The sequence below is a fragment of the Tauraco erythrolophus genome, chromosome 1 (genome assembly GCF_009769465.1).
Source record: "Tauraco erythrolophus isolate bTauEry1 chromosome 1, bTauEry1.pri, whole genome shotgun sequence".
In the NCBI taxonomy this organism is placed as follows: Eukaryota; Metazoa; Chordata; class Aves; order Musophagiformes; family Musophagidae; genus Tauraco; species Tauraco erythrolophus.
In genome coordinates this window covers 110262237-110284488 of record NC_141465.1, presented here as the reverse complement: position 1 = coordinate 110284488, position 22252 = coordinate 110262237, and the positions used below count along the sequence as shown (strand labels likewise).

At 36.3% G+C, this 22252-nt stretch overlaps 1 protein-coding gene across 7 annotated transcripts in view; it reads left to right on the top strand.

The window, feature by feature from the left end:
- The window catches only part of NBEA (neurobeachin), a 531270-nt gene that overhangs the window by 174233 nt on the left and 334785 nt on the right, over nt 1–22252 (top strand). For 4 of the 7 annotated variants that reach the window (XM_086612843.1, XM_086612827.1, XM_086612836.1 and 1 more), the window contains exons 23-29: nt 3938–4155; nt 5668–5821; nt 13185–13208; nt 15854–16034; nt 17146–17276; nt 18546–18653; nt 21531–21699. In XM_086612843.1, coding sequence (XP_086468969.1) covers nt 3938–4155; nt 5668–5821; nt 13185–13208; nt 15854–16034; nt 17146–17276; nt 18546–18653; nt 21531–21699 — 985 coding nt within the window. The remainder of the gene's footprint in view (nt 1–3937; nt 4156–5667; nt 5822–13184; nt 13209–15853; nt 16035–17145; nt 17277–18545; nt 18654–21530; nt 21700–22252) is intronic. The other 3 variants (XM_086612875.1, XM_086612851.1, XM_086612868.1) reach the window with 2 other exon arrangements.

The following is a 22252-nucleotide window of genomic DNA, read 5'->3' as shown; positions in this document are numbered from 1 at the left end:
GGAGTCTCCTTCTCTGGAGATGTTCAAAACTTGCCTGGACATGTTCTTGTGTGATCTGATCTAGGTGGTCCTGTTCAGGCAGAGGGATTGGACTAGATGATCCTTCGAGGTCCCTTCCAATCCCTAACATTCTGTGATTCTGTGATTTGATTTCCAGACCAGAGATAATTAATAAAAGAAGGAGTATCTACTTTCTTCTGTGAAGTCCTTTCTTGTCTAGGTCTCTTTGTGAAGAATTCTGAAAAATTAGTGGGTTTGTGAGAGCCATAGCATTCTGAAAATGGGATGGCCATGGCAAAAGTCTATTCTGTGAAAGAATTTGTACTCTTTACACACAGCAAAATATGGGATCACTTTGAACTTTTAAAGCACAGAATTCATTTCCTCACTTACATTGTTCAGAGACTGTAGCACATAATCAAAGATCGTTTTTAAGGTTGTTATCAGGAATTGACTAACTTCCAGATTTTACTAGATGACTGTATGTTCAGTATGTACACCAGTATTTATCTTCTAGGATTTTAAAGTCAAGCAGAATTCCTGAAACTATGGCAGAAGAGCCAAACAAAAATTGCAAAAAGTGCTCTGTCTAGTGCTCTGCAGTGTGTACCAAATCATCAGAAGAAAGACTTTCAGATACAAACTGAAGTACACTCAAAGTGCGTGTCATCTGATAAAAGAGCACATCTGATAAAAGCCTGCCCACTTTCTTCTTCAGGGAGACAGTACTTTCAGAAAAACTCCAGTGAATTGACATTTTAATTTATTTAAACAGTCTGTGGTTTCCAAAAAAGTTACTTTTCTTTAAAAAAAAAATAAATTAAAACCCAGTTACTCATACCAGTGGGTTCTGACACAGACAAATAATACTCTCTTCTAAGTCTCTCCTCTATACTAAGAACCTCTGTTTTAAAGAGAAAAGCAGATTGAGCTCTTGCATTCTCCAGACAGATATTATAAGAAGTTTGGGGTTCTCTTGTAAGCATTTTTCAAAACTGTGAAAACCCTCGTAACGTCAGTGACAGACTATCAACCATCGTGGAGAGATCCTTATATTTAAAAGCATTCTGTGTAATAAAGAACAGGCCCTGCAAGCTCTCGATAGGATTTGTGTATCTATTGCTATCAGTTTCAAAACACCTTATTTTAAGTCTTAAATTTAAGACTGTTAATACTATGGAAACTGATAAATGGGAAGGAATGGAGGATAACATGAAAAAGGAGCAGTCATTTTTTATATTGAAATGTGGATTTTTGTTGTAAAAGACAAGTGAAATGCTAGTATTCATTTGTCATGTACATGTATATGCACCCATAAACATAGTGAATTTGTAAGATAAATCTTTAATGAAAAAGATAATCTAGCTACTGTAGAAAATCCTATTGGTGTGACTTTGAGACTTTCTGTTCTTTAACCTCTTTCCTTGATGAATTTCACCTCTAACAGTTGAATTATAAAAATGTAAATTCTCCAATCCTGTAATTATTTACTAGGATTAAAATGATACGTAAATTTTAATAAACTTTTATCACATCATCTAAGATAGGAGAAACAAAAGATTTTCCAAATGTTTTACACTAAGCTACTCACAAAACTCTTAACAGATCATTTGGATCTACAAATTATCTACAAACTGTGTACTCTTCAAGAGTCTGACTCTACAAGTTGTTTAACTCCCTTGATTCTCCATATACTACTTAAATTACAGTAATTCTCACTAAAGTCAGTGCTAAACTGCAATGAATTGATTGAAGTCTGTAGCCATTAGTGTCTCTTTTAAATAATTTTCTTTTCAAGAAGTATCAACTGTGCAACCAGCAGAATTGTTGTTACCTTCCAATCTTTTCTTTGGGTGTTTTGGAATACCTCATGAATTGTAAACTTTCCAGGCCAGGCTGGATGAGGCTTTGAGCAACCTGATTTATTGGAAGGTGTCCCTGCCCATGGCAGGGGATTGGAACTGGATCATCTTTAGGGTGCCTTCCAACCTAAACTATTCTATGATTCATAGTTAAATCTTTTCTTTTTAAATGAAGTTACCAGTAATAAAAAAGGATAGAAATGTATATTAAATAAAACATAAATCAAGGATTATAATTTTCATGAAGTAAAGAGAAATTATAAAATTAGCATATCTACCGGGGAGATAGAGGTTGGAGTTTTGATTGCAGCATGTGTAGGAAATGCCACGTTAGATTTGATCTCTTTGAAACCACTGAAAACAAACGAAGTGACTTAAAGACTGGCCACTCAAGTGTAGATAGTTGGGTTTCATAGTGGTTTATGCAAAGCACATCAAAGCTGATTCTTGCAAACACAATATTATTGGCTAGATAAAAGCTATCCTGTTATGGTACGGTTATAACTGCTGCTGACATGACAACTGCCTATAGTTGTACCCAAAAGGGAACAAGTGGTATATGAATGGGGTTACTAACCTCAAATTCTCAAAAAAATAGATCTGCAATCAGCTCTCCACCTTATCAGTAAGAAGTAAGCTGTCTTTTTTTCAGATAGACTGAAAGGAAGCATCAAATTGTACATCAAAGTAGAGATGGGAACTCCTGCTTACTTCTAAGAAGAGTTAATGCCTTTATCAATAGTCAATCAAATATTGAAAAGTATAAAACTAGCTTTGATGTCAATTATGAAAAACTGAAAATAGAATTGAAAACCCACTGCAGAAGATTCTTTCAAAGAGTTCAAATCTAAGATAAGTCCAAGAAAACAAGAAAATACTTATAGATATTTTATAAAAGATATAAATATAGATATTTATAAAAGATAATTTGAAGAACAACTTAGGAAATGAAAGCAACAGTAATAATTTTGATACTGGTAGGTCAAATTGGACAAAAGAAAAATGCTCTTCTCTTGAAATACTGGCTATGGAAGATCAAAATGAGACTAAAGATCTAAGAAGCTTTCCAGCTCAAATCCAATGCTGTTTCCATTTCTACATTGCTAGTACAAATATTTCATAAGTGTCTGTTTGCTCTTAAATGTCCAGATTTAAAACAGTATGCTGAGATCAGGAGATGAATATGTGAGCAAAGCAAGCACATTTTCTCTTTTTTTTTTCAGTTTAAATGTAATCTAAAGTCAGTTTAAAATAATTTCAAGGATCCAACTTCGTATTTCTTCCTTTCTGAGATGTTGCATATTATGAATAATTTTGTTGTTATGAATATTTGCCTCAGATTTGGTCAAATTGTACTTTACTACTTTTTCCATCCCAGTATTCCCCATCATATCCTCTATGTGTATCTTTTACTTTTGTCTTTAATCACCAAGTGGAAACGGTTATGACTATGTAGGTATTAAAAGGGAATGAAATTCACATCCATCACCTGTTGGGAGAACCTAAAGAATGTCCTGAGAATCCATAAAAGTGTTAGCCAATTAACAAAGCGTAACAAAATTGGCAAACTGAGATTTGAGATACTAGATTTGATTCTCTAATGATGCTGCTAAAAAAGACCAAATAAATAAATTGGTTTTGGAAAATGAACAACTGTCTAAAAGTAAGTACACTCGTTCCTTGAAGCCATCCCTGTAGTTTGTCCATGTCTTGAGTCAAATATTTAAAAAAAAATGCGTGATCAGAATAAATAATAGTTTTTTCCTATACACAGTCTTATCACAACTGACCCTGTACGTGCTGCATTTGGTCTTTTCTGTAATACATCAAGTGAAGAACCTGAGTGTAGAACATTGGTGAATAGCTGAAAGGAAAGCCAGCTATAGCCCATCACTATTGATTGATTTGAATTGGAGCAGGTCCTTTACTGAAGGATACGCCTGCCTTGGAATATCAATGTCTCCTATAGTTTGTGCTCGAGTCCAGTTTTAGCTTATCCTTTCTCAAATTCTGCAATCCTTTCAAAAACACATTGCAAAAACTTAACATGATTTTTGAACTTCTTGTTGATGTAGGCAGTACAGGGTAGATCTGTCACCCAGCAAGACCGGGATTTACGTGTTGACTTGGGATTTCGAGGAATGCCGATGACGGAAGAGCAGCGACGACAGTTTAGTCCAGGTCCACGCACAACTATGTTTCGTATTCCAGAGTTTAAATGGTCTCCCATGCACCAGCGGCTCCTGACAGACTTGCTTTTTGCACTAGAAACTGATGTACATGTTTGGAGAAGGTAGGTGGTTGTTTCTTCTTTAATACCTGTTTTGTATTTCTGTCAACAAGGAAAAATTATATATGTTGTAGAGGGCATGTTACTGGGGTCGTGGGAAGGGAAAGAGTTGGCGTTAGCTGAAGTGCCCTTCTGTGTCTTGTATCTTTTCTTTTCACCCTGCCCCAGCCTGTAACAGCTCTATTTCATAGATAACAATTTCCATTTTCTTGAGAAATTGTATAACTCATACATCCCTAACTAAACTGAGCTGCCCTTTCAGTTTATGTTTAGCGTTAGAATCTGCTGTTTCTGTTTCAGACACGAGGAAGACTTGTGCGTCTGCTAATGGCCATTTTTTTCAATTGATCAGTTAAGAGAGAGCTTCTCTACCTCCAAACCTTAAAAATAAAAACTCTTTCCTGTAACATTTTCTAAGGAATCACTCTTTCTAGTTGGCAATTTTTTTTCTGCATGCCAGCTCCTGATTGTAGTTAGTTCGGTGGTTATGTTATATTTTATGACAGCAATGACATTTCCTAGGTTTTTTGTACACTTCAACAGAGATATTCAATAACTTATTGTTATCAGAGCCCTTAGATATAATAGACACTGTTTAATCTAATTTCCAGGATAGAATAGTTCATTTTCAGAAAAGTTGAACATAGTTCTATCCAAAGACCAATTTATATTGCATTGCATTTAATTTCCAGCTTGGTGAAGTTCTGTGATAGTCACTAGGAAACAGACAATTTTGATTTTTTTTTTTTTCCAATAGATGGAGGGGATTTGTACTTTGTGTTTAGGTAATGCTTGGAGATCAAAGCTCAGTTTGTGTATTTTCAATTGAAGCCTTTAATTTTTGTTTGCTGACTGGCAACAATGTCATTTTGGGAAAAGAATATACTTGTAGACTAAGTATTCCTCAATATTTTCACACACTGTTTTCTATTTTTGGGGAGTGACTGTTTCATGGGACAATTCTCACTAATTAGGAGTTGCTGAGATTGCAGCTAATCTTATTAGCACATGTGGCTTGCAAAGGTATTGGTAATGATAAATTTAATACTAGTTAATAAAGTTAATATTAGATGAAGATATCACCATATTATCAAGTTTCTCCTTTAAAACACCAGCAGATGTTATCATTAGGTGTTATCAAGGGTGCTTCAAATGGCATTGGTACAGTATGGTGAACTCTTAATATTAAATAATGACTTTTAGGCTGAAGAAATAACCTCACTGCTTTCAGCAGAACTGCTTGTGAAGTGAAGTACAGGTTGATGGGAATAAAAGGTCACAAGCCATTTTTCTCAATGGGCATCTGAAACTCATCCTAGTATGAAAATAGATAGCAATTTGTTGATTAGACTAGTCCTGTTTGTATTTTTTAGACAATTTACATGCAAAGTTTTGTAGACAAGATTTTTCCTTCATATTAAAGAGATATTCACGGTCTGATTGCAAAGAACAAATTTATCAAAACTTTTATTTTAACTGTTTGTTTTTAATCCATCCTTTCTTCTGTTCTTGCAGTCACTCCACAAAGTCTGTGATGGACTTTGTCAATAGCAATGAAAATATTATTTTTGTACACAACACAATACATCTCATTTCCCAGATGGTAGACAATATTATTATTGCTTGTGGAGGAATTTTACCATTGCTGTCAGCAGCCACATCCCCAACTGTAAGTACAATATTTCCACCTAGTGGTCATATTAGAAATTGGTTTTACTAACACAAACCAGTTTGCAGCTGACTTTTCTTCTTTAGGGACTCCTTTTGCCTCTCTGCTAATTCCTTCAAAAAATTTAAATTTATAATTAAAAGTGTTCAACCTTGATATTCAGAGTGTTTATAATATTTTGCATTTGAAATGCTAATTTTATTACAGGAGTAGTACTAAGTAATAATAATATTTCATAGATATTTAATATTTCATTTGAAAGTGAAGACCATTAGGATCACGGTTACAAATCATGATTACTGTAACAAAATTACATACTTTATGATGGCCAGTCACTGATATTCATAGATTTGCTTTGCATGGCCACCATTTGTTTGCATGCCAAATGATACCAGAAGTCATCTCGACTATTCTGTTTACTTCTTCCTTCAAAAGATCTTGATCTTAATTTCCTTTTTTTAAAAAAAAAAACACTTATTCTGAAATAGGCTGATATTTTTATCCATTATGATGTTCTTAGTAAGCTGTAATTTCTTAGGTGATCACAGTTTAGGCAGGCAGTCGCCTAATAGAATGCTTCATGAAAAGGGAGAAATATTTTGGAAATGTTGCATTATTATCAAGAGTAATTACAGTATTTGAATGTGATCTCATCTCAGTGCATATAATATCTGTAACTATTTCTTTCATACTAAATGTTTTGTCTTGAACATCCTGGGAGCATCTGCAGTTAGTATTGGTCTTTGAAAGGCAAGAAAGTGAGGCCGAGAAGGCTTGGAAGAGGCTCCTCTGAAGTGATGTGGCTATTAGACACTGGAGACTACAAATGTAGCATGGCAGTAAAAGCTCAATTCCTTGTTCTAGCTATTCAGCAACTGAGATTATTTTATTTGGCTCTACTATTACTTCTAGTTAGCTAGTAAAAAAACATATTTTACACGATTTTATTTGAAAGGTATGAATGTATGAACTAACAATTGGCTAAACGTTAGTATGACTTTCAGCCGAGCAATTAATGGTTAAATGCTGTGTCTTTACTGTTTTCACTGTGTTAATTGGGAAAATATTTGCTATAAGCAAAAGTGCAAGACTCACAGGAAAGACTTCAGTAGTCTGTAGTCACAAGAGTGACATCAAGGTTCACTGTAAATATTGACCAGTATGAGAGAGTGCACACCAAGCCATCTTGAGATGTAGGCTGTACTATCAGTCTTTAGATAAAAGGACATTGGGATATGTTTTCAAAACAAACCTTTTGGACATTATTTGAAAATGAGGATGTTTTCTTTGCCTTCTTTTATATCAAAATATAGAACAGACATAGCATTACTTAAGCTGCGATTTCATTGAATGGTCTTGGTGTTTTTTCGCTCCTATCCTGGTTTATGACAGTGCAGAGCCATTCTATAGAATAATAATTTTGCAGTTCACCATTTCCCTTCATTCTAGATAATAAACGTGTGTGTATAGATAGATAGCTGATACGGCTTTCTAAATTACACATCCAGTTGTTAAAATATTGTATGTTGACACTGCCTTTCTAAAATAGCAGTGATTTTCATGCATTGATACAAAAGACTGCATTTTCAAATTTGTGTATTATGCATGCACTTCTCCACTACATGGGGACTGTGTATGTTACTTAAATACTCAATTTTGCCAGCTGTGAAATAAACTAATTCACAAAAAGATCAGTATCTGACTTCAAACTGAATTAATCCTACTCTATGAAATTAAAAAAAAACCCGAGTGATTACTTTTGTCCCAGATGTACAGGGAGGGATGTACTTTTGTCCCAGATGTACTTATCCTCCCTCCCAGGGAGGGTGAGGATAAGTAATTGATAAAATTACAAATTGATTTCACCTGGAAATATTCATCTAGGCGATGATTTCACAATCACTTCCACCTAGCAAAGAGCATCTTCCTTCCCGTTCAATTCCATTCCTGTTCCATCATTGCTTGTCCATAAACATTAGCAGGCAGGTGAATTTATTCGTCATTGTGACAGATACGAAGAGCCCCGCACATCCTCCCTCCTTCTTAGAGAAGATGCTCTCCCTCAATATTGTTCTGGATCGCAGTTATGAAAGGACCAGGTGCCCTGTTGTGCATCAGATCACTGTCTGAATATCCATCATACGATGAATGAAAAGAAGTTTCATACTGATTCTCAGACTTCTGATACTTTTGCATCCTGAACTGCTGTGGAGAAAGTGAATTGCTGTTTAGGAATATATTTCTTCTCAGGCTTGAAAGGGCAAAGGAGTCCAGTGCTTACAATTAGTTACAAAAGACTGTCTCACTCTCCTTCTTCCAAGAACTGCTAATTGGAAAAGAGGTCTGAAACTGGAAGATTTATATGATGTCTCCACTGCATAAAACCACCTATGGCAGGCTTTTTGTGATACTTTCTGCCAGAGTAACTCTCAAGGGAGGAAAGAGCCAATATGCTTTCTCCTTCACCAATTCAAAGAATCGCAGAATTGCAGGATGGTTGAGGCTGGAAAGGAACCTCTGGAGGTCATCTGGTCCAACCATTCTGCTAAAGCAGGTCCACCTAGAGCCAGTTGCCCAGTACTGTGTTCAAATGACTTTTGAGTATCTCCAACGATAGAGACTCCACCACCTCCCTGGGCAACCTGTGCCAGTGCTCAGTTACCCTCACAGTGAAGAAGTGTTTCTTGGTTTTCAAATGGAACCTGCTGTTTTGTAGTTAATTACATTAATGAATGTTTTTTTTCCACAAGATATACAGTCCAAATTCTGTGTTGCATCTCATGAATCCCTTCCAGCCTTAACCATTCTGTGATTCTGTGTGATTTTGTGATTCTGTAATTTAGACTGGGCAGGGTATTAGAAGTCCGGTCAAGCAATACTGCGCTACTCTTACGAAAGCAAGCCGTTCACGTGTTACATAAGCTGCTTTACTGGGTCAGCCCAAGGGCCCAACTGGTTTAGCATTCTGCCTCCAGTGATGACTGCAGCTTACATCAAAATGGAGAAATCTGAGCAAGCGTATTGATTGCTCTGATGATACTTCATTTCAGCATTTAGGATTTTAACAGATAGTAAGGTGTCTCCGCTGTCGTGTTTAACTACTGAGGAATTTATCCTTCTAGGTTTTATCTAATCTTTTTTGAAGCTACTACCCTTTTAACCTTCATAATATCCTATGTCATTGAGTCTGACAAAGTAATTATATGACCTTTGAAGCACTTCTTGTCTTTGTTTTTTTCAGCTTGCTTAAATGTATAAAGTCATAGAATCATAGAATGGTTTGGTTTGGAAGGAACCTTAAAGATCATCTAGTTCCAGACCCCCTGCCAGGGGCAGGGACACCTTCCGTTAGATCAAGTTGCCCAAAAACCTCATCCAACCTGGCCTTGATCAATTCCAGGGATGGGGCATCCACACCTTCCCGGGGCAACCTGTTTCAGTGCTTCACTACCCTCAGAGGGAAGAATTTCTTCCTTAAATCTAGTCTAAATCTGCTCTCTTTCTGTTTAAATCCATTGCCCCTTATCCTGTCACTACACACCATTGCCAAAAGTCCCTCTCCAGCTTTCTTGTAGGTCCCCTTCAGATACTGGAAGGCTGCTAGAGAGTCTCCCCGGAGCCTTCTCTTCTCTAGGCTGAACAGCCCCAACTCTCTCAGCCTGTCTTCAGAGCAGAGGTGCTCCAGCCTTCTGATCCTCTTTGTGGCCCTCCTCTGGACTTGCTCCAAGAGGTCCATGTCCTTCTTGTGTTGGGGACTCCAGAGCTGAACGCAGTATTCCAGGTGGGGTCTCACGAGAGTAGAGTAGAGTAGAGGGGCAGAATCACCTCCCTCGACCTGCTGGCTCACCTTCTTTGGATGCAGCCCAGGATACGGTTGGCTTTCTGGGCTGCCAGCGCACGTTGTCGGCTCATGTTGAGCTTCTCATCAACCAACAGCCCCAAGTCCTTCTCCTCCAGGCTGCTCTCAAATGTATTCTCTGCTCAGCCTGTACTTGTGCTTTGGATTGTCCTCACCGACGTGCAGGACCTTGCACTTGGCCTTGGACTTTGTGAGGTTCGTGCAGGAATACCTCTGAAGGCTGTCAAGGTCCCTCTGGATGGCATCCCTCCCCTCCAGCATGTTGACCACACCACACAGTTTGATGTTAGCAAACTTGTTGAGAGTGCACTCGATCCCACTGTCCATGTCACCAACAAAGATGTTTAACAGCACAGGTCCCAATACCGGCCCCTGAGGAACACCACAGTGGAAAGTCACTATGTGCTTTACTGTTTATGCTGTGAAAGTAGTAGTTAATCACATCTTTATTCATCTCCATATCGTTTATCACTTTGGAGACTCGAGTCATATCTCCTGGTGTGCCTTTTTGATCCATAGTCTTCATCTTGAGTAGTTTGTCTGTCTTTTGAAGACTCCAATCGTCCATTTCTCTGTTCTGTGGAGCTTTTCTAAAACGGGTTTTCTAAAAGTTTTTTGTCAAAACCCTCACATTTTGTAGATCCTGTAGAATACATATATTTAGTTTATCAACAAGTATTTTTCTTCATTTCTTCGTTTTTCACTTTCATGAATGGAGACTCTCAAATACTCTCACTGAAGGCCTTTTGGGCCTGCATTGAAATTTTAAAGTAGTAGTTCTTACTTATGTCCTCCTAGTACATTGTATTTGTGGCACGGGACACGTATTTACATCTACTTCTAAAAATTAATTTACTCTTTGTTCTGGAATAATGAAATTTGAGAGTAAAAAGGCTCTAGAACGGACAGTAAAGGTCGTTCCACACTTTTACTTCAGGATGATGAAGCAGGACGGACTTCAGGAAGAGATTAGGGTAAATTTAGGTATCCACTTGAAGTACTTCATGTGGACTGGATTTCTAGCCAATGGAGATCTACTCAATAGAAGTGAATGATTCAGCTGTCTCTGATGTAGACATCTAGTGGCTGGTGAGCCAGATTCCCGTGGAGTCCATCAGCTGCAATGACTGTTGATCCATGATGTAACATCGTCTTGTCAAAAATCAACATCAATGATTGTCTTAAATGTCTATTACAAAACTCTCTTCTTAGCAATCTGTTACAGAGTTCATTGTTATTACATGAGTCCCATTGCCTCTGATTTTTTTAAAGGCATTTCACCTATTTCTCATTAGTAGAATAGATGCTGAATATGAGATGCTTGAATTAATTAAGGCTATATGCAGAAAAGAACCAGAAGATAAATTTAGCAAAATGACTTTCAGAATATTGGAGGAAATGCAGGTTTTTTTTCTTTTGTGCAGCAAATTCTGTGTTGTGTTCCTTTCCTTGCTGAAAAAGCAGTACTATCACACGTTTTTTAAAAAAATGAATGTTTGGGGAATTTCCCATTTCAAAAAGACTTTCTCCTTTGCGTAGTTAGGATTTGCAGTGAAATAGCAATTCTTCAGGGCAGAGTGGAAGATTACTCCATGATCCCTTGTCTGCTGTAGAACAGGCAGTCTTAATTATGGAATTTCCTCACAAATGAATTCTTGTGATAGAAATCTGCCTTTTGCCTCTCTTGTTTTTTTAGTCCAGACTAGAATGATCTGAATAGTGCTGTGAACAGAAGCTCTTAAATATGAATACGAAGAACAAAACAAAAAATCCATGATCTGTGAAAACAACCACTCACAAATCTGTGAGTGACTCAAGAGCACAGTGAATATTATACATTTGTATGGAATACAGGGGAAAGTACTGTAATTCACAGTAATCTATTCTCACATGTTTTAGTATTTCCCTTGATTTCAGTTCTATACCACCTCTGTCTCAGGGTCTGCACAAGGACTTGCTTCAGATGCTGGTGCTTTTAAAGGGTTGTCAATTGTATATATGAAACAATTTGAAATTGAACCAAATACTAACAAAAAAATAGAATCAGTTTTGTTGTTTTACAGTGTAAGATGGAGTGTGTTCCACTGTTGATCCTAATGTCTTGCTTATTAAATTGGGGAAATTAGATAACTCTGCCAATATTATAGGTAATATAGGTAATAAAATATAAAATATTGATTTTCTTTTTTTTTCTTTCTGTGGGAGAGATCTTTGAGGCTTTTTTTAATTACAGCTATAAGGAAGGTTTTTAAGATTGTGTAAAAGTATGAAAAAAGCATATTTGGGGAGCTGTAAGGAAAAAGGTTTGCAGAGGATGCTTTCTGTTAATAGCAACTGGTTGCCAGATAAAACTCTTTGTGTACAAGCTAGGAATTTGAAGTAATCATTGCTTACTACAAGGGTAGCAGGTGTGACAAGATGAGATATTTCTCTGTATGTCCCATATATAGTGTTAGCATTATCATGTTCATGACTCATGTGATGCCACAGGTGCTGTGTGATCTATAACACACATTCAGAGAATCAGCAGTGGCACACTGATGTGAAATTGTCAGCTAGTAATCGAGAGATAACAGCCACAGGTTAAGTCTTGAGGTGCATCCAGCTGCAAAAGAAGAACGCACTTTTAAAAACTGGTTGAACATGGTATTTTCTGTTTCAAAAGAAAAGCAAGCAGTTTGTTTCAGCTTGTTTTGCTTTCTATTAGTTTAGGTTTTTTCACTGACACTCTTGAAAATTCAGTTTCTTTCTCTTTTTAAAACATAACCAACCCATTGTGGTAAGAGGGAAAGTACTTCTGCCTAGAACTAAACCATAAAAGTTTAACACACCTGTTTAATTATGAACATTGGAATTTGAAGACTGACTCAGTCCCAAGGCTTAGTGAATCTTTACCTTTTTTTCTGTGTTTCAATAGTACTCAAATATCCAGTATGATGTTGGTTTAGATTGAAGAAGTCACACCCAAATGTAATATATATAATGAGCTATCTTGTGTTGCTTCAAAAGAAGGAGCATTATGCATGAAGAACCAGTTTGCTTTTCGTGATTTATATTTGTTTTGTCAGAGCATTTTAAACATATTTGCCTCCTCATACAAGGATTAACTACTTTATTACATTTCAGTTGAATGGCTTGTAAAATGCTCATTTTATTTCTATATAATCAGTGAAAACATTACTTTGGTTTGCATTGCTTCATAAAATTGCTCTGCATACTATATAAAATATGTACATTGGTTTGGAAGAATCAGTGTTTACATGAACTCCATAATAATACAAGATTTACAGTTTTCCTTGTGCATAGCTATCTCTTAGACGTCTTTATTTTCAAATGTTCATGCTGAGCTGAAATGTTTTACTGTTCCAATTATAAATTAAACAAATATATAATTCCAAGATACTAATTTGCTTCAATTTTACATTGATTTTTAGTTAACTTAAATAATTTTCTTTTTCTTTTATTGTTGTGATCTGTTGTCTGTTTTGTCTGTTGCATGTCCAGGGTTCTAAGGTTAGTATTGCTGCTGTAAGTTTCAGTTTTTTGCATTTTCAAAAATACCTTATTTTTGATCATTTAATATTTTGGCTTTTTTATTATTATTATTTTCCTGTATCATATAATAGGATGTGAATAGGAATATATTCGGTGTAGTCATTAGCATTTCCTAACGTATTTCCCTTGAGTAACTTAATACATTGTCAAGTATGATGTTTACTCTTGACTACTGGACTGAACGTGAACAGATCCATGAGCTAATTGAAGTTATGAATGTGGTTATCAATAGAAAAGCTCTCTAGGCCCTGAACATGTTCATTGTATGGGAGTCTTATTACTATTCTTAAAGTAGGCTGAATAGTCATGAAATGGTGATCAGTTCACTTTTTAAAGAATTTTTGAGCTACAGCTATCTAAAATATTGCTAATCCCTGAAGGCAGCTTGATCAACAGTGGAGCTTATTTTAAATGTTATTAAAATATCTATGTGCTGTATTTAACAGGTAGAACTGATGGTAAGTTTTGCTGTAAAAAACTGTCAGTGGTTTTTTTTTTCTTCCATTCAGCAGAATTTTAGGGAGATTTGTAAAAAGAGTTTGTTTCTTTTAATTCACAGTTTGCAAAAATCTTGGTAAAATACCCTAAAGTGTTATATAAAATGAATTTATTACATAACTTGCAAAACCAATAAATCGATAGATATTCTGAGAAGGTTTAGGACTATGACTGATGCAATATAGTCGAAGATTAGTCAACAAAGAAGGTCTGGTGGGGAATGTTGACGCTCAAGGACAGCCTTGGCTGCAGTGATCAGAAATGGTGGAATTCAAGATTCTTAGGGAAGAAAGGAGGGTGCACAGCAAGCTCACTATGCTGGATTTCAGGAGAGCAGACTTTAGCCTCTTCAGGGATCTCCTTGGTAGACTACAATGGGATGAAGCCCTGGAGGGAAGAGGGGCCCAAGAAAGCTGGTTAATATTCAAGGATCACCTCCTCCAAGCTCAGGAGCCGTGCATCCCAACAAAGAGAAAGTCAGGTAGGAACACCAGAAGGCCTGCATGGATGAACAAGGAGCTCCTGGACCAACTCAGGCACAAAAAGAAGGCATACAGAGGGTGAAAACAAGGACAGATAGCCTGGGAAGAATACAGAGCAATTGTCCGAGCAACCAGAAATCAGGTTAGGAAAGCTAAAGCCCTGATAGAATTAAATCTGGCCAGGGACATCAATGGCAACTCTCTTCTTCTGAGAGTTGTCATTTTACCATTTTTCTGATATTATTGGGAGGATCAGACAGATGACAGCCCTTCCCAAATCACTCACGTAACTGACGTGTTACATCCTTAAGATAAATTAAATTAACTGATATCTATCATTGTGGTGACACATGCCACATTATATCCTTCATCTTTCAAAACAGTTGTTTCCTTAATACTGTTTGGCACAGTTTGTAGTTTTATAGTTTGGGATGTACAGTATTCTAAAAAGTGATTAATGAGTGAAGATACTAATTTTTTTAGAAGTATGGAAATAAAAGATTTTTTTTTTCTATATTCCTTTTTCTTTGGAAAGAAATGGCCTTAACAGAATAAAATGTTTTGATTTTTTTTTTTATAGATACTTCTAAACAAATGAATAAAAATAAAGAAATATAACAAAAGTAATACTTTTCAAAGGGACCAAACTCTGTGTCAGAATAGCCCTGTGATCTGAAGTCTTGTTGACAATCAATGAGAATCAGCCATTTGTAAACAATTTTAAAAATAGTATTTAGACATATAAATGTGGACACAGTCAAGTACTAAATCCTGTTTTCAGTTTTGCCAGGTGTTTGAACAGATACTGATTTTTTTTTTTTTTTTTTTTAATTAAACTGTTTCCTTGCTTAGCTGCACTGTTAGACACCTGAATGTATTTGAAAACATGCCTCTGGACAACTAAGTGGGTTTTTGGAGAAAAACCTGACTCCCTTTCAGATTTCAGAAATATTGACCTCATTCAGCATTTTTCTGTGGACTCCCATTAAGGAGGGTCCAACACTACATTAGGAAAGAAATGCCCATTCTCAGGGAAATGTGAGCTTCGCACCATATAGCGTCACGTTTTTACTTCCCCTCTGTTACTGTCATGAGGGAGTGAACATACTCTCTTCTGATCTTCGGGAGAATTGGTCTCCATCAGGTTCCTATATGGTATAAGTATTCCTAGAAAGAATCCATTTGTGGAAACAGGGCAAAACTGTTTATCCCACTCCTCTCCTCACTTTTACTTAATTGTCTAAAGGAACATAAAAGCTATACAGACAGTAATTACTTGTATCTATTACCTGCCAGTTTGCTTAGCCTATGCAACCATGTAAGAGTATGTTGCACCTTTATATACCACGCATTGTTTTACTATCTGGCCACACTTTGTCTTTATGTAATTGCAAATAACTTTCTCATTTATTTTAGACTTTTTCACTTCTATTACAGCATGTAAAAGTAAATAATTTTCTTACTCCTCATGCTGTCTTACTTTGAATTTCACTCAGTTTATGTTGATGGTAATAGTAGGAGATTTTTAAGTAACTTTTAAATGTATTCGTCATTAAGCATAGCAATTTAGATTTGTGTGTGTGTGTGCTGTCTTTAAGTTGTGTTCAAACTGTTTAATTCAATTATCTCCTTTTAAAGACTGAATTGGAAAATATTGAAGTGACACAAGGAATGTCAGCAGAGACAGCGGTAACTTTTCTCAGCCGTCTGATGGCAATGGTCGATGTATTAGTATTTGCCAGCTCTCTAAATTTTAGTGAGATTGAAGCTGAAAAAAACATGTCTTCTGGAGGTCTAATGCGACAGTGCCTAAGGCTTGGTAAGTCAGCAGACAGTATGTATTAAATAATTGCTTACAGATCAATGAGCTACAGATGGATCAAATAGTGATACATGTAGGCAAAGACTTTTACTGACTGTGATGTGATAAAAGAAAAATCCCGTTTATTTTTGATTTGATACAGTTTTAAGGTTGATTCAAGTTAGGCACAGGAATAAGTTAAAATGGCATGTCTGAAATTGTTCTTTCTTATGTATTTCAAGTTGTATGTATTTTGGGGGAGTAAAAATATTAAATATACGTAAGTAAATGAAGAAAATTTTTTTTTTTCTTAAAACTACTTTGCTGCCTGCATGTTGCAGGTTTCCTTATCCAAGTCTTTGCATTTGGAAGACTACTTATAGACTATGTAAGATTAAAAGCATGAGATGCATGTGCAGAGTCTGTAGACCTTAATATACGTTGCAACAGTCTGACACCTCTCTTCACTATTTACTCTTTGCTATATGCTGTTACCATTAATTTAGGAAATTTAAAAATTTATGAATAATTCAAACTATTCTATGCAAACTGTATCACTTTACTCTTGTGAACATTAAATTTTGACCATCATCTGGCATGATGCTCTTTTGCTAATGTTATGTCCCAAATACTTTTTCATCTCTCAAATGATAAATAATTTTTGTACTCAGATTTTGTCTTGTTATTATTCATACCACTTATTAGGTCATTGATACTGCTCCTGGTATAAAACTTGTAGTTTATGATCAGTGATCAATTTTCATCAAATTCTAAATTACCGCTTACTGTTTTTTCTATTCTAGCTGTACAGAAGTACTTTCAGATTTTAAGTGTTGATAACCAATCAATAACATCCGAGAGCTCCAGTTCAAGGACTAATAATTTTCAAATTTTATAGTGATATAGCAGTTATAGAAAACATTTAGTTGTTCAACTAGAGAATGAAATTAATAAGTCACCATAACACTTTCTTAGTACTAACAGGGTCTAACGTGAGAACTGTGTTGCACTTACTATTTGGACTTGGTTATCAACGTATCAAACTAGATGTGCAGGCTGCTTATTGATGTTCTGAATATAATAATGAGAAAATATTATAATTTGCAGTATTTTCATAACTTCTTTTTAGTTTGTTGTGTGGCTGTGAGAAACTGCCTAGAATGTCGGCAAAGGCAGAGAGAGAGAGTGAACAAGACATCGTTAATCAGCAGTAAAACTCAAGATGTTCTTCAGGGTGTAACTGCAGCAGCAGCAACCAAGGTAACCCAGTCTTCACTTACCAACAGCAATGACAAGTCTATACCACTGCTTTATAGGATCAGAGAATATTTGTACCTGCCTTCTTAAATATTTGGCAAGAACTTAGGTTTTTCCTGTTAACTGCTTAAAGTAAAAGTGTGTGCGTGGGTTATTTGAAACAAGAAAACATTAATGCAATAGTATGACTGGAGCAATTTTAAACAGCTTTTTTGCTCTTGCTTGGTTGGCTTCAAAGAGCAAGTCCTCTGACTCACATCTGTCATAAATACCTGCACAGCTTTTTTTCATCTGCCAGGGCACTTGCAGTTTTGATGAAATCCTGCAATCACATCTTTGTTGGTGGAACATCTGAGCCTGTTAACTTCTATCTGATTTTAGGAATGAAACTTGTTTAATATTCAATTATAGCTTTCTTTTTCCAGTTTCATTAATTCATTGTTCATCTCTTTGTTCTTTCTTTTTTTTTTTTTTTTTTTTAAGGTATTTACAGCTTTAAGTCTTTAGGAATCCTAAAAGCAAAATCTCAAAGAATTTAGCACAGCCCATGACTAAAATACACCACCTTCTATGACATAAAGGATTCTTTTTTTTTTTTTATTTTATTTCTACTACCAAATTCAATGAGTTTTCTTCTCTAAATAGTTTTTCAGATAGCATTTACAAACTCAGCTCCTTTCACAATACTATTTCATTAAATCTCACAAAAACATTACATTTTTCAATGTTATCACATCCAATGCAAAACAAATCAGTATGAGGAGACCTTTAGATGTTTAGACATCATTTGTAATATATTATCATTTTTAAAGGACTCGTACTACTTTATGCTTTTGTAGTAATTGCAGTTATTCTGTAAGTACTCTGTAATAATTCTCAGTAAAATGAACATAAACTGATTTCTGAAAACGTCTCCTTGTTTTTAAATTTAACATACGTATTAGAAATAATTTATTGCACTGCTATGAAACAACTGTGACCCGAAATAACCTTTCGTGTGCAAGTTATTATCTTAACTCTTGGATGAGATACAGTTTTTTTAAGATACTGATAAGATGTAACAATTTGTATCTAAATAGTTAGTGTTAAGACAATAATTCAAAACATTATTTCTAGAACTTTTGTCTGAGTAATATGTTGAAAGTTTATTGGTAGTACAAAAGCATTTAAGATTGATGCAATATCTAAAAAAAGTATCAAATTACAGTTCTAACAGAAATGTTTTTTGATATTTGGGGGAGGAAAAAAAATCTCACTACTTTTTATTTTTAGGCTCCCCTTGAAAATGTCCCTGGCAATCTTTCTCCTATAAAAGATCCTGATAGGCTTCTCCAGGATGTTGATATTAATCGTCTACGAGCAGTTGTTTTTCGTGATGTGGTGAGTAATATGTGCCGTCATTCTTTTTTCTGCAAAATCATCATTTATACTTTGAAAGAGATTTTGATTGTACCAGAATTAAAAATGTCCTTCATGTGTTGCACTTTGTATATTATCTGCAAACCATCTGTTTGTGGCTTTGTAACTGTCAGCTACTTTCTGCACTTTAAAAACGTAATGGTAAACTGTTTTAGCTTGGTAAGTGACTACGTTTAACAGTAAAACTTGATCTTATATTAGCCAAATAATCAGAGCCAGAATAAATCAGCTATGACCTATGTTGATTAAAACTGTATTACTAAAGGTGTCCAGCTATTTGTACAAGGAAGAAGGAAGGTAGAAGGAAGAATATGTGTTGTGGTACTGCAGCAAATAGATTTATAAAGACAGTTTTTACTGTCAGTTTTATGTATGCTGTATATAAATATATACAAAAATGCTCTTCAGATTTGTCTGCAACTGTTTTTATCATACAACTGCACCACAACATGCTTGTTTTTGGAAGTACTACAATAGGAATTATTATTATATACATGCAAATAGAAACGTTATGTTTAAACTTGTCCTACTTGAGTTTTAGTGGATCAAAGTGAAGACTGAAGTTAGAAAGAGCTTTAAAAAGAAGAAAGTAGAACTTGACACAGAAAAAATTATCTGTCAGGATGACCTCATCATCTTGAAAGGGCAAGGCTGAATTTGGCTGGTGATCTTCTGTCACCTACACTTTTCTCAAGTAGGGGAGAAAGGAATAGGGAAAATATTGTTTCTGACATTTCTATGAAGTAACTTAATAGGAGCATTTCTAATTATTTTAGGGATTGCAAATATATGCAAGTAAATTAAATAACATTCAGAAAATATGGAAAGCAAGCACTGGATTTGTAATAGAAAATGCACACTTACAGAATTGAGACAAGGTGAAACCTCTATAGGATTAGATAGAGGCTGAAGTCTTAATTCTGCTGTGTTGAGTTTTACACATAATAATAATAATAAAAGACATTTCAATTGAAATATAGCAACTTTCAACTGAAATACTACAATAGAGCAAATAGGGCCTGTCAAATTTGGTGGCTTTCTATGACAGCATTACGACATTGGTGGATACAGGAAGACCATCTGACACTGTCTTGCATGCCATCCTTGTCTCTAAATTAGAAAAACATGGAGCTGACAAATGCACCACTCGATGGGTAAGGCATTGGTTGGATGGTTGCACTCAAAAGAGTTGTAGTCAACGACTCGATATCCAAGTAGAGGCCAGTCACAAGTGATGTTCCTCAGGAGTCAATATTGGGACTGATGCTGTTTAACATCTTTGTCGGCAACATGGACAGTGGGATTGAATGCACCCTCAGCAAGTTTACTGATGACACCAAGCTGTGTGGTGTGGTTGACACGCTGGACGGAAGGGATGCCGTCCACAGAGACCTAGATAGGCTTGAGAGAAGGGCCTGTGCGAACATCATAAAGTTCAACAAGGCCAAGTGCGAGATCCTGCGCAAATGTTCAAGCACAGGCTGGGCAGAGAAAGGGTTGAGAGCAGCCCTGAGGAGAGGGACTTGCTGGTGTTAATTGATGAGAAACACAATATGTGCTGGCAGCTCAGAAAGCTTCCAAAGAAGCGTGGCCCGCAGGTTGAGGGAGGTGATTCTGCCCCTCTACTCTGCTCTCATTGAGACCCCACCTGGAATACTGCATTCAGCCCTGGAGTCCCCAACATAAGGACATAGAGCTGTTGGAGCGAGTCCAGAGGAGGGCCATGAAGCCAATCCAGGGGGCTGGAGCACCTCTCCTATGAAGACAGGCTGAGAGAGTTGGGGTGTTCCAGCCTCGAGAAGAGAAGGCTCCAGGGAGACCTTCTAGCGGCCTTCCAGTATCTAAAGAGGGCCTACAAGAAAGCTGGAGAGGGACTTCTGCAAGGGCATGTAGAGATAGGACAAAGGGCAATGGGTTTAAACTGAAAGAGGATAGATTTAGATTAGATATAAGGAAGAAATTCTTCCCTCTGAGGGTGATGAGGCACTGGAACAGGATGCCCAAAGAAGTTGCAGATGTCTCATCCCTGCAAGTTTTCAAGGCCAGGTTGGATGAGACTTTGGGCAACCTAATCTAGGGGAAGGTGTCCCTGCTTGTGGCAGGGAGGTTGGAACTAGATGATCTTTAAGGTCTCTTCCAATCCAAACCATTCTATGATTCTAACTTAGGCTCAATCAGAGTGATATTGAAGACATACGTGGTAGTTGCCATAGAACAGCAGACTCTGTGGGGTAGGAGGAAAAGGACCACAGCAAAGTTGTTGTGGTCCTGGCATTTACTTAAATCAGACCCCCGGAAAACTAGGCTTGCTGCTGGTAATCTTGTTGAAGAAGAAATCAGAACGTACGAGCTGGGATTTATTGCTGGAAGAAAACCAAAGATTGTATCCCTCTTGCTTTTACATGATACCAGAAGCTGTTACGCCTGCTTATGCCTCCAGCGTTAGCTAGAAATGCATCAATGAGCTTAGTTTTCCCTCAGCGTTAGGGAACATTCAGGGTCTCATCCTTGGGGCTGCAAAAGTCAGTTGTCAGTTGAGAAGCCTTGAAAGCACTCACAGACCACAATCAGGCCACTAGACTGAAAAGCCTATTGACTCTGTAGTCCCAGAGATTTGTGTAGTCGCAAAATCACCTTTAAGATTCGGTACTTAATACATGCTGTGTGCATAGTACTCCACTGAAAATCCATTAAATCTTCTGCATAATCCATTTACTACTATGTTAACAGATGTAACGTTTCAGAAAGGTATTATTTATAAAGCCTTGTGATGATCTTGTGTGAAAATTCTATGGAAATGTGCGGTATTATAGATCTGTTCCTTTTTCTTAAACACAGGACGACAGCAAACAGGCACAATTCTTAGCTTTGGCGGTAGTCTACTTTATTTCTGTTCTGATGGTCTCCAAGTACCGTGATATACTAGAACCACAACGAGAAACTGCAAGGTCTGGGAGCCAGGCAGGTAGAAATATCAGACAAGAAATAAATTCACCAACAAGTACAGGTACATTTGTTTTCTTCAAACATTATTTTTCATTTTGATATGCAGGTATTTTTTAGAACTGTGTTGATTTTACTACAAAGTATTTTTAGTGAATAGTTTAAAATCCAAATAGGAATTTACTTCCTACTTTCTTCTTCTAAAATCATTTGGTTCTTTAACATAGATTGGCAGATTTCAGTTATTCTGTGTATTTCCTTATAGGATGTAACTAATTTTCATGTACATATTGATTTTTTTATGCTTTTGTTTCTTTATTTTGAATATAATTGTAAAGAAACAGAGTGCCTGATGGAGTTAAAGCTGTAAAGACAGTTGATCAGCACAACTTCCTGAATCTGTTATTTGTTAGGAAGATCAGATATCTCTAACTCTATACCATGAAATGTAAAAAGAGCAAACACAGCTGTTTGCCCATGTGAACTCCTTGTGTTTGAATGAGGAGGTTTTTGCAAGGGTAGTGGTGGAGGACTGAGTACTTTCTTGGAGTCCTGCTCTATTGGTGACTGCATTTAAAAGCCTATGGAAACAGTATAATAAAAAGGAAGCATTTCCA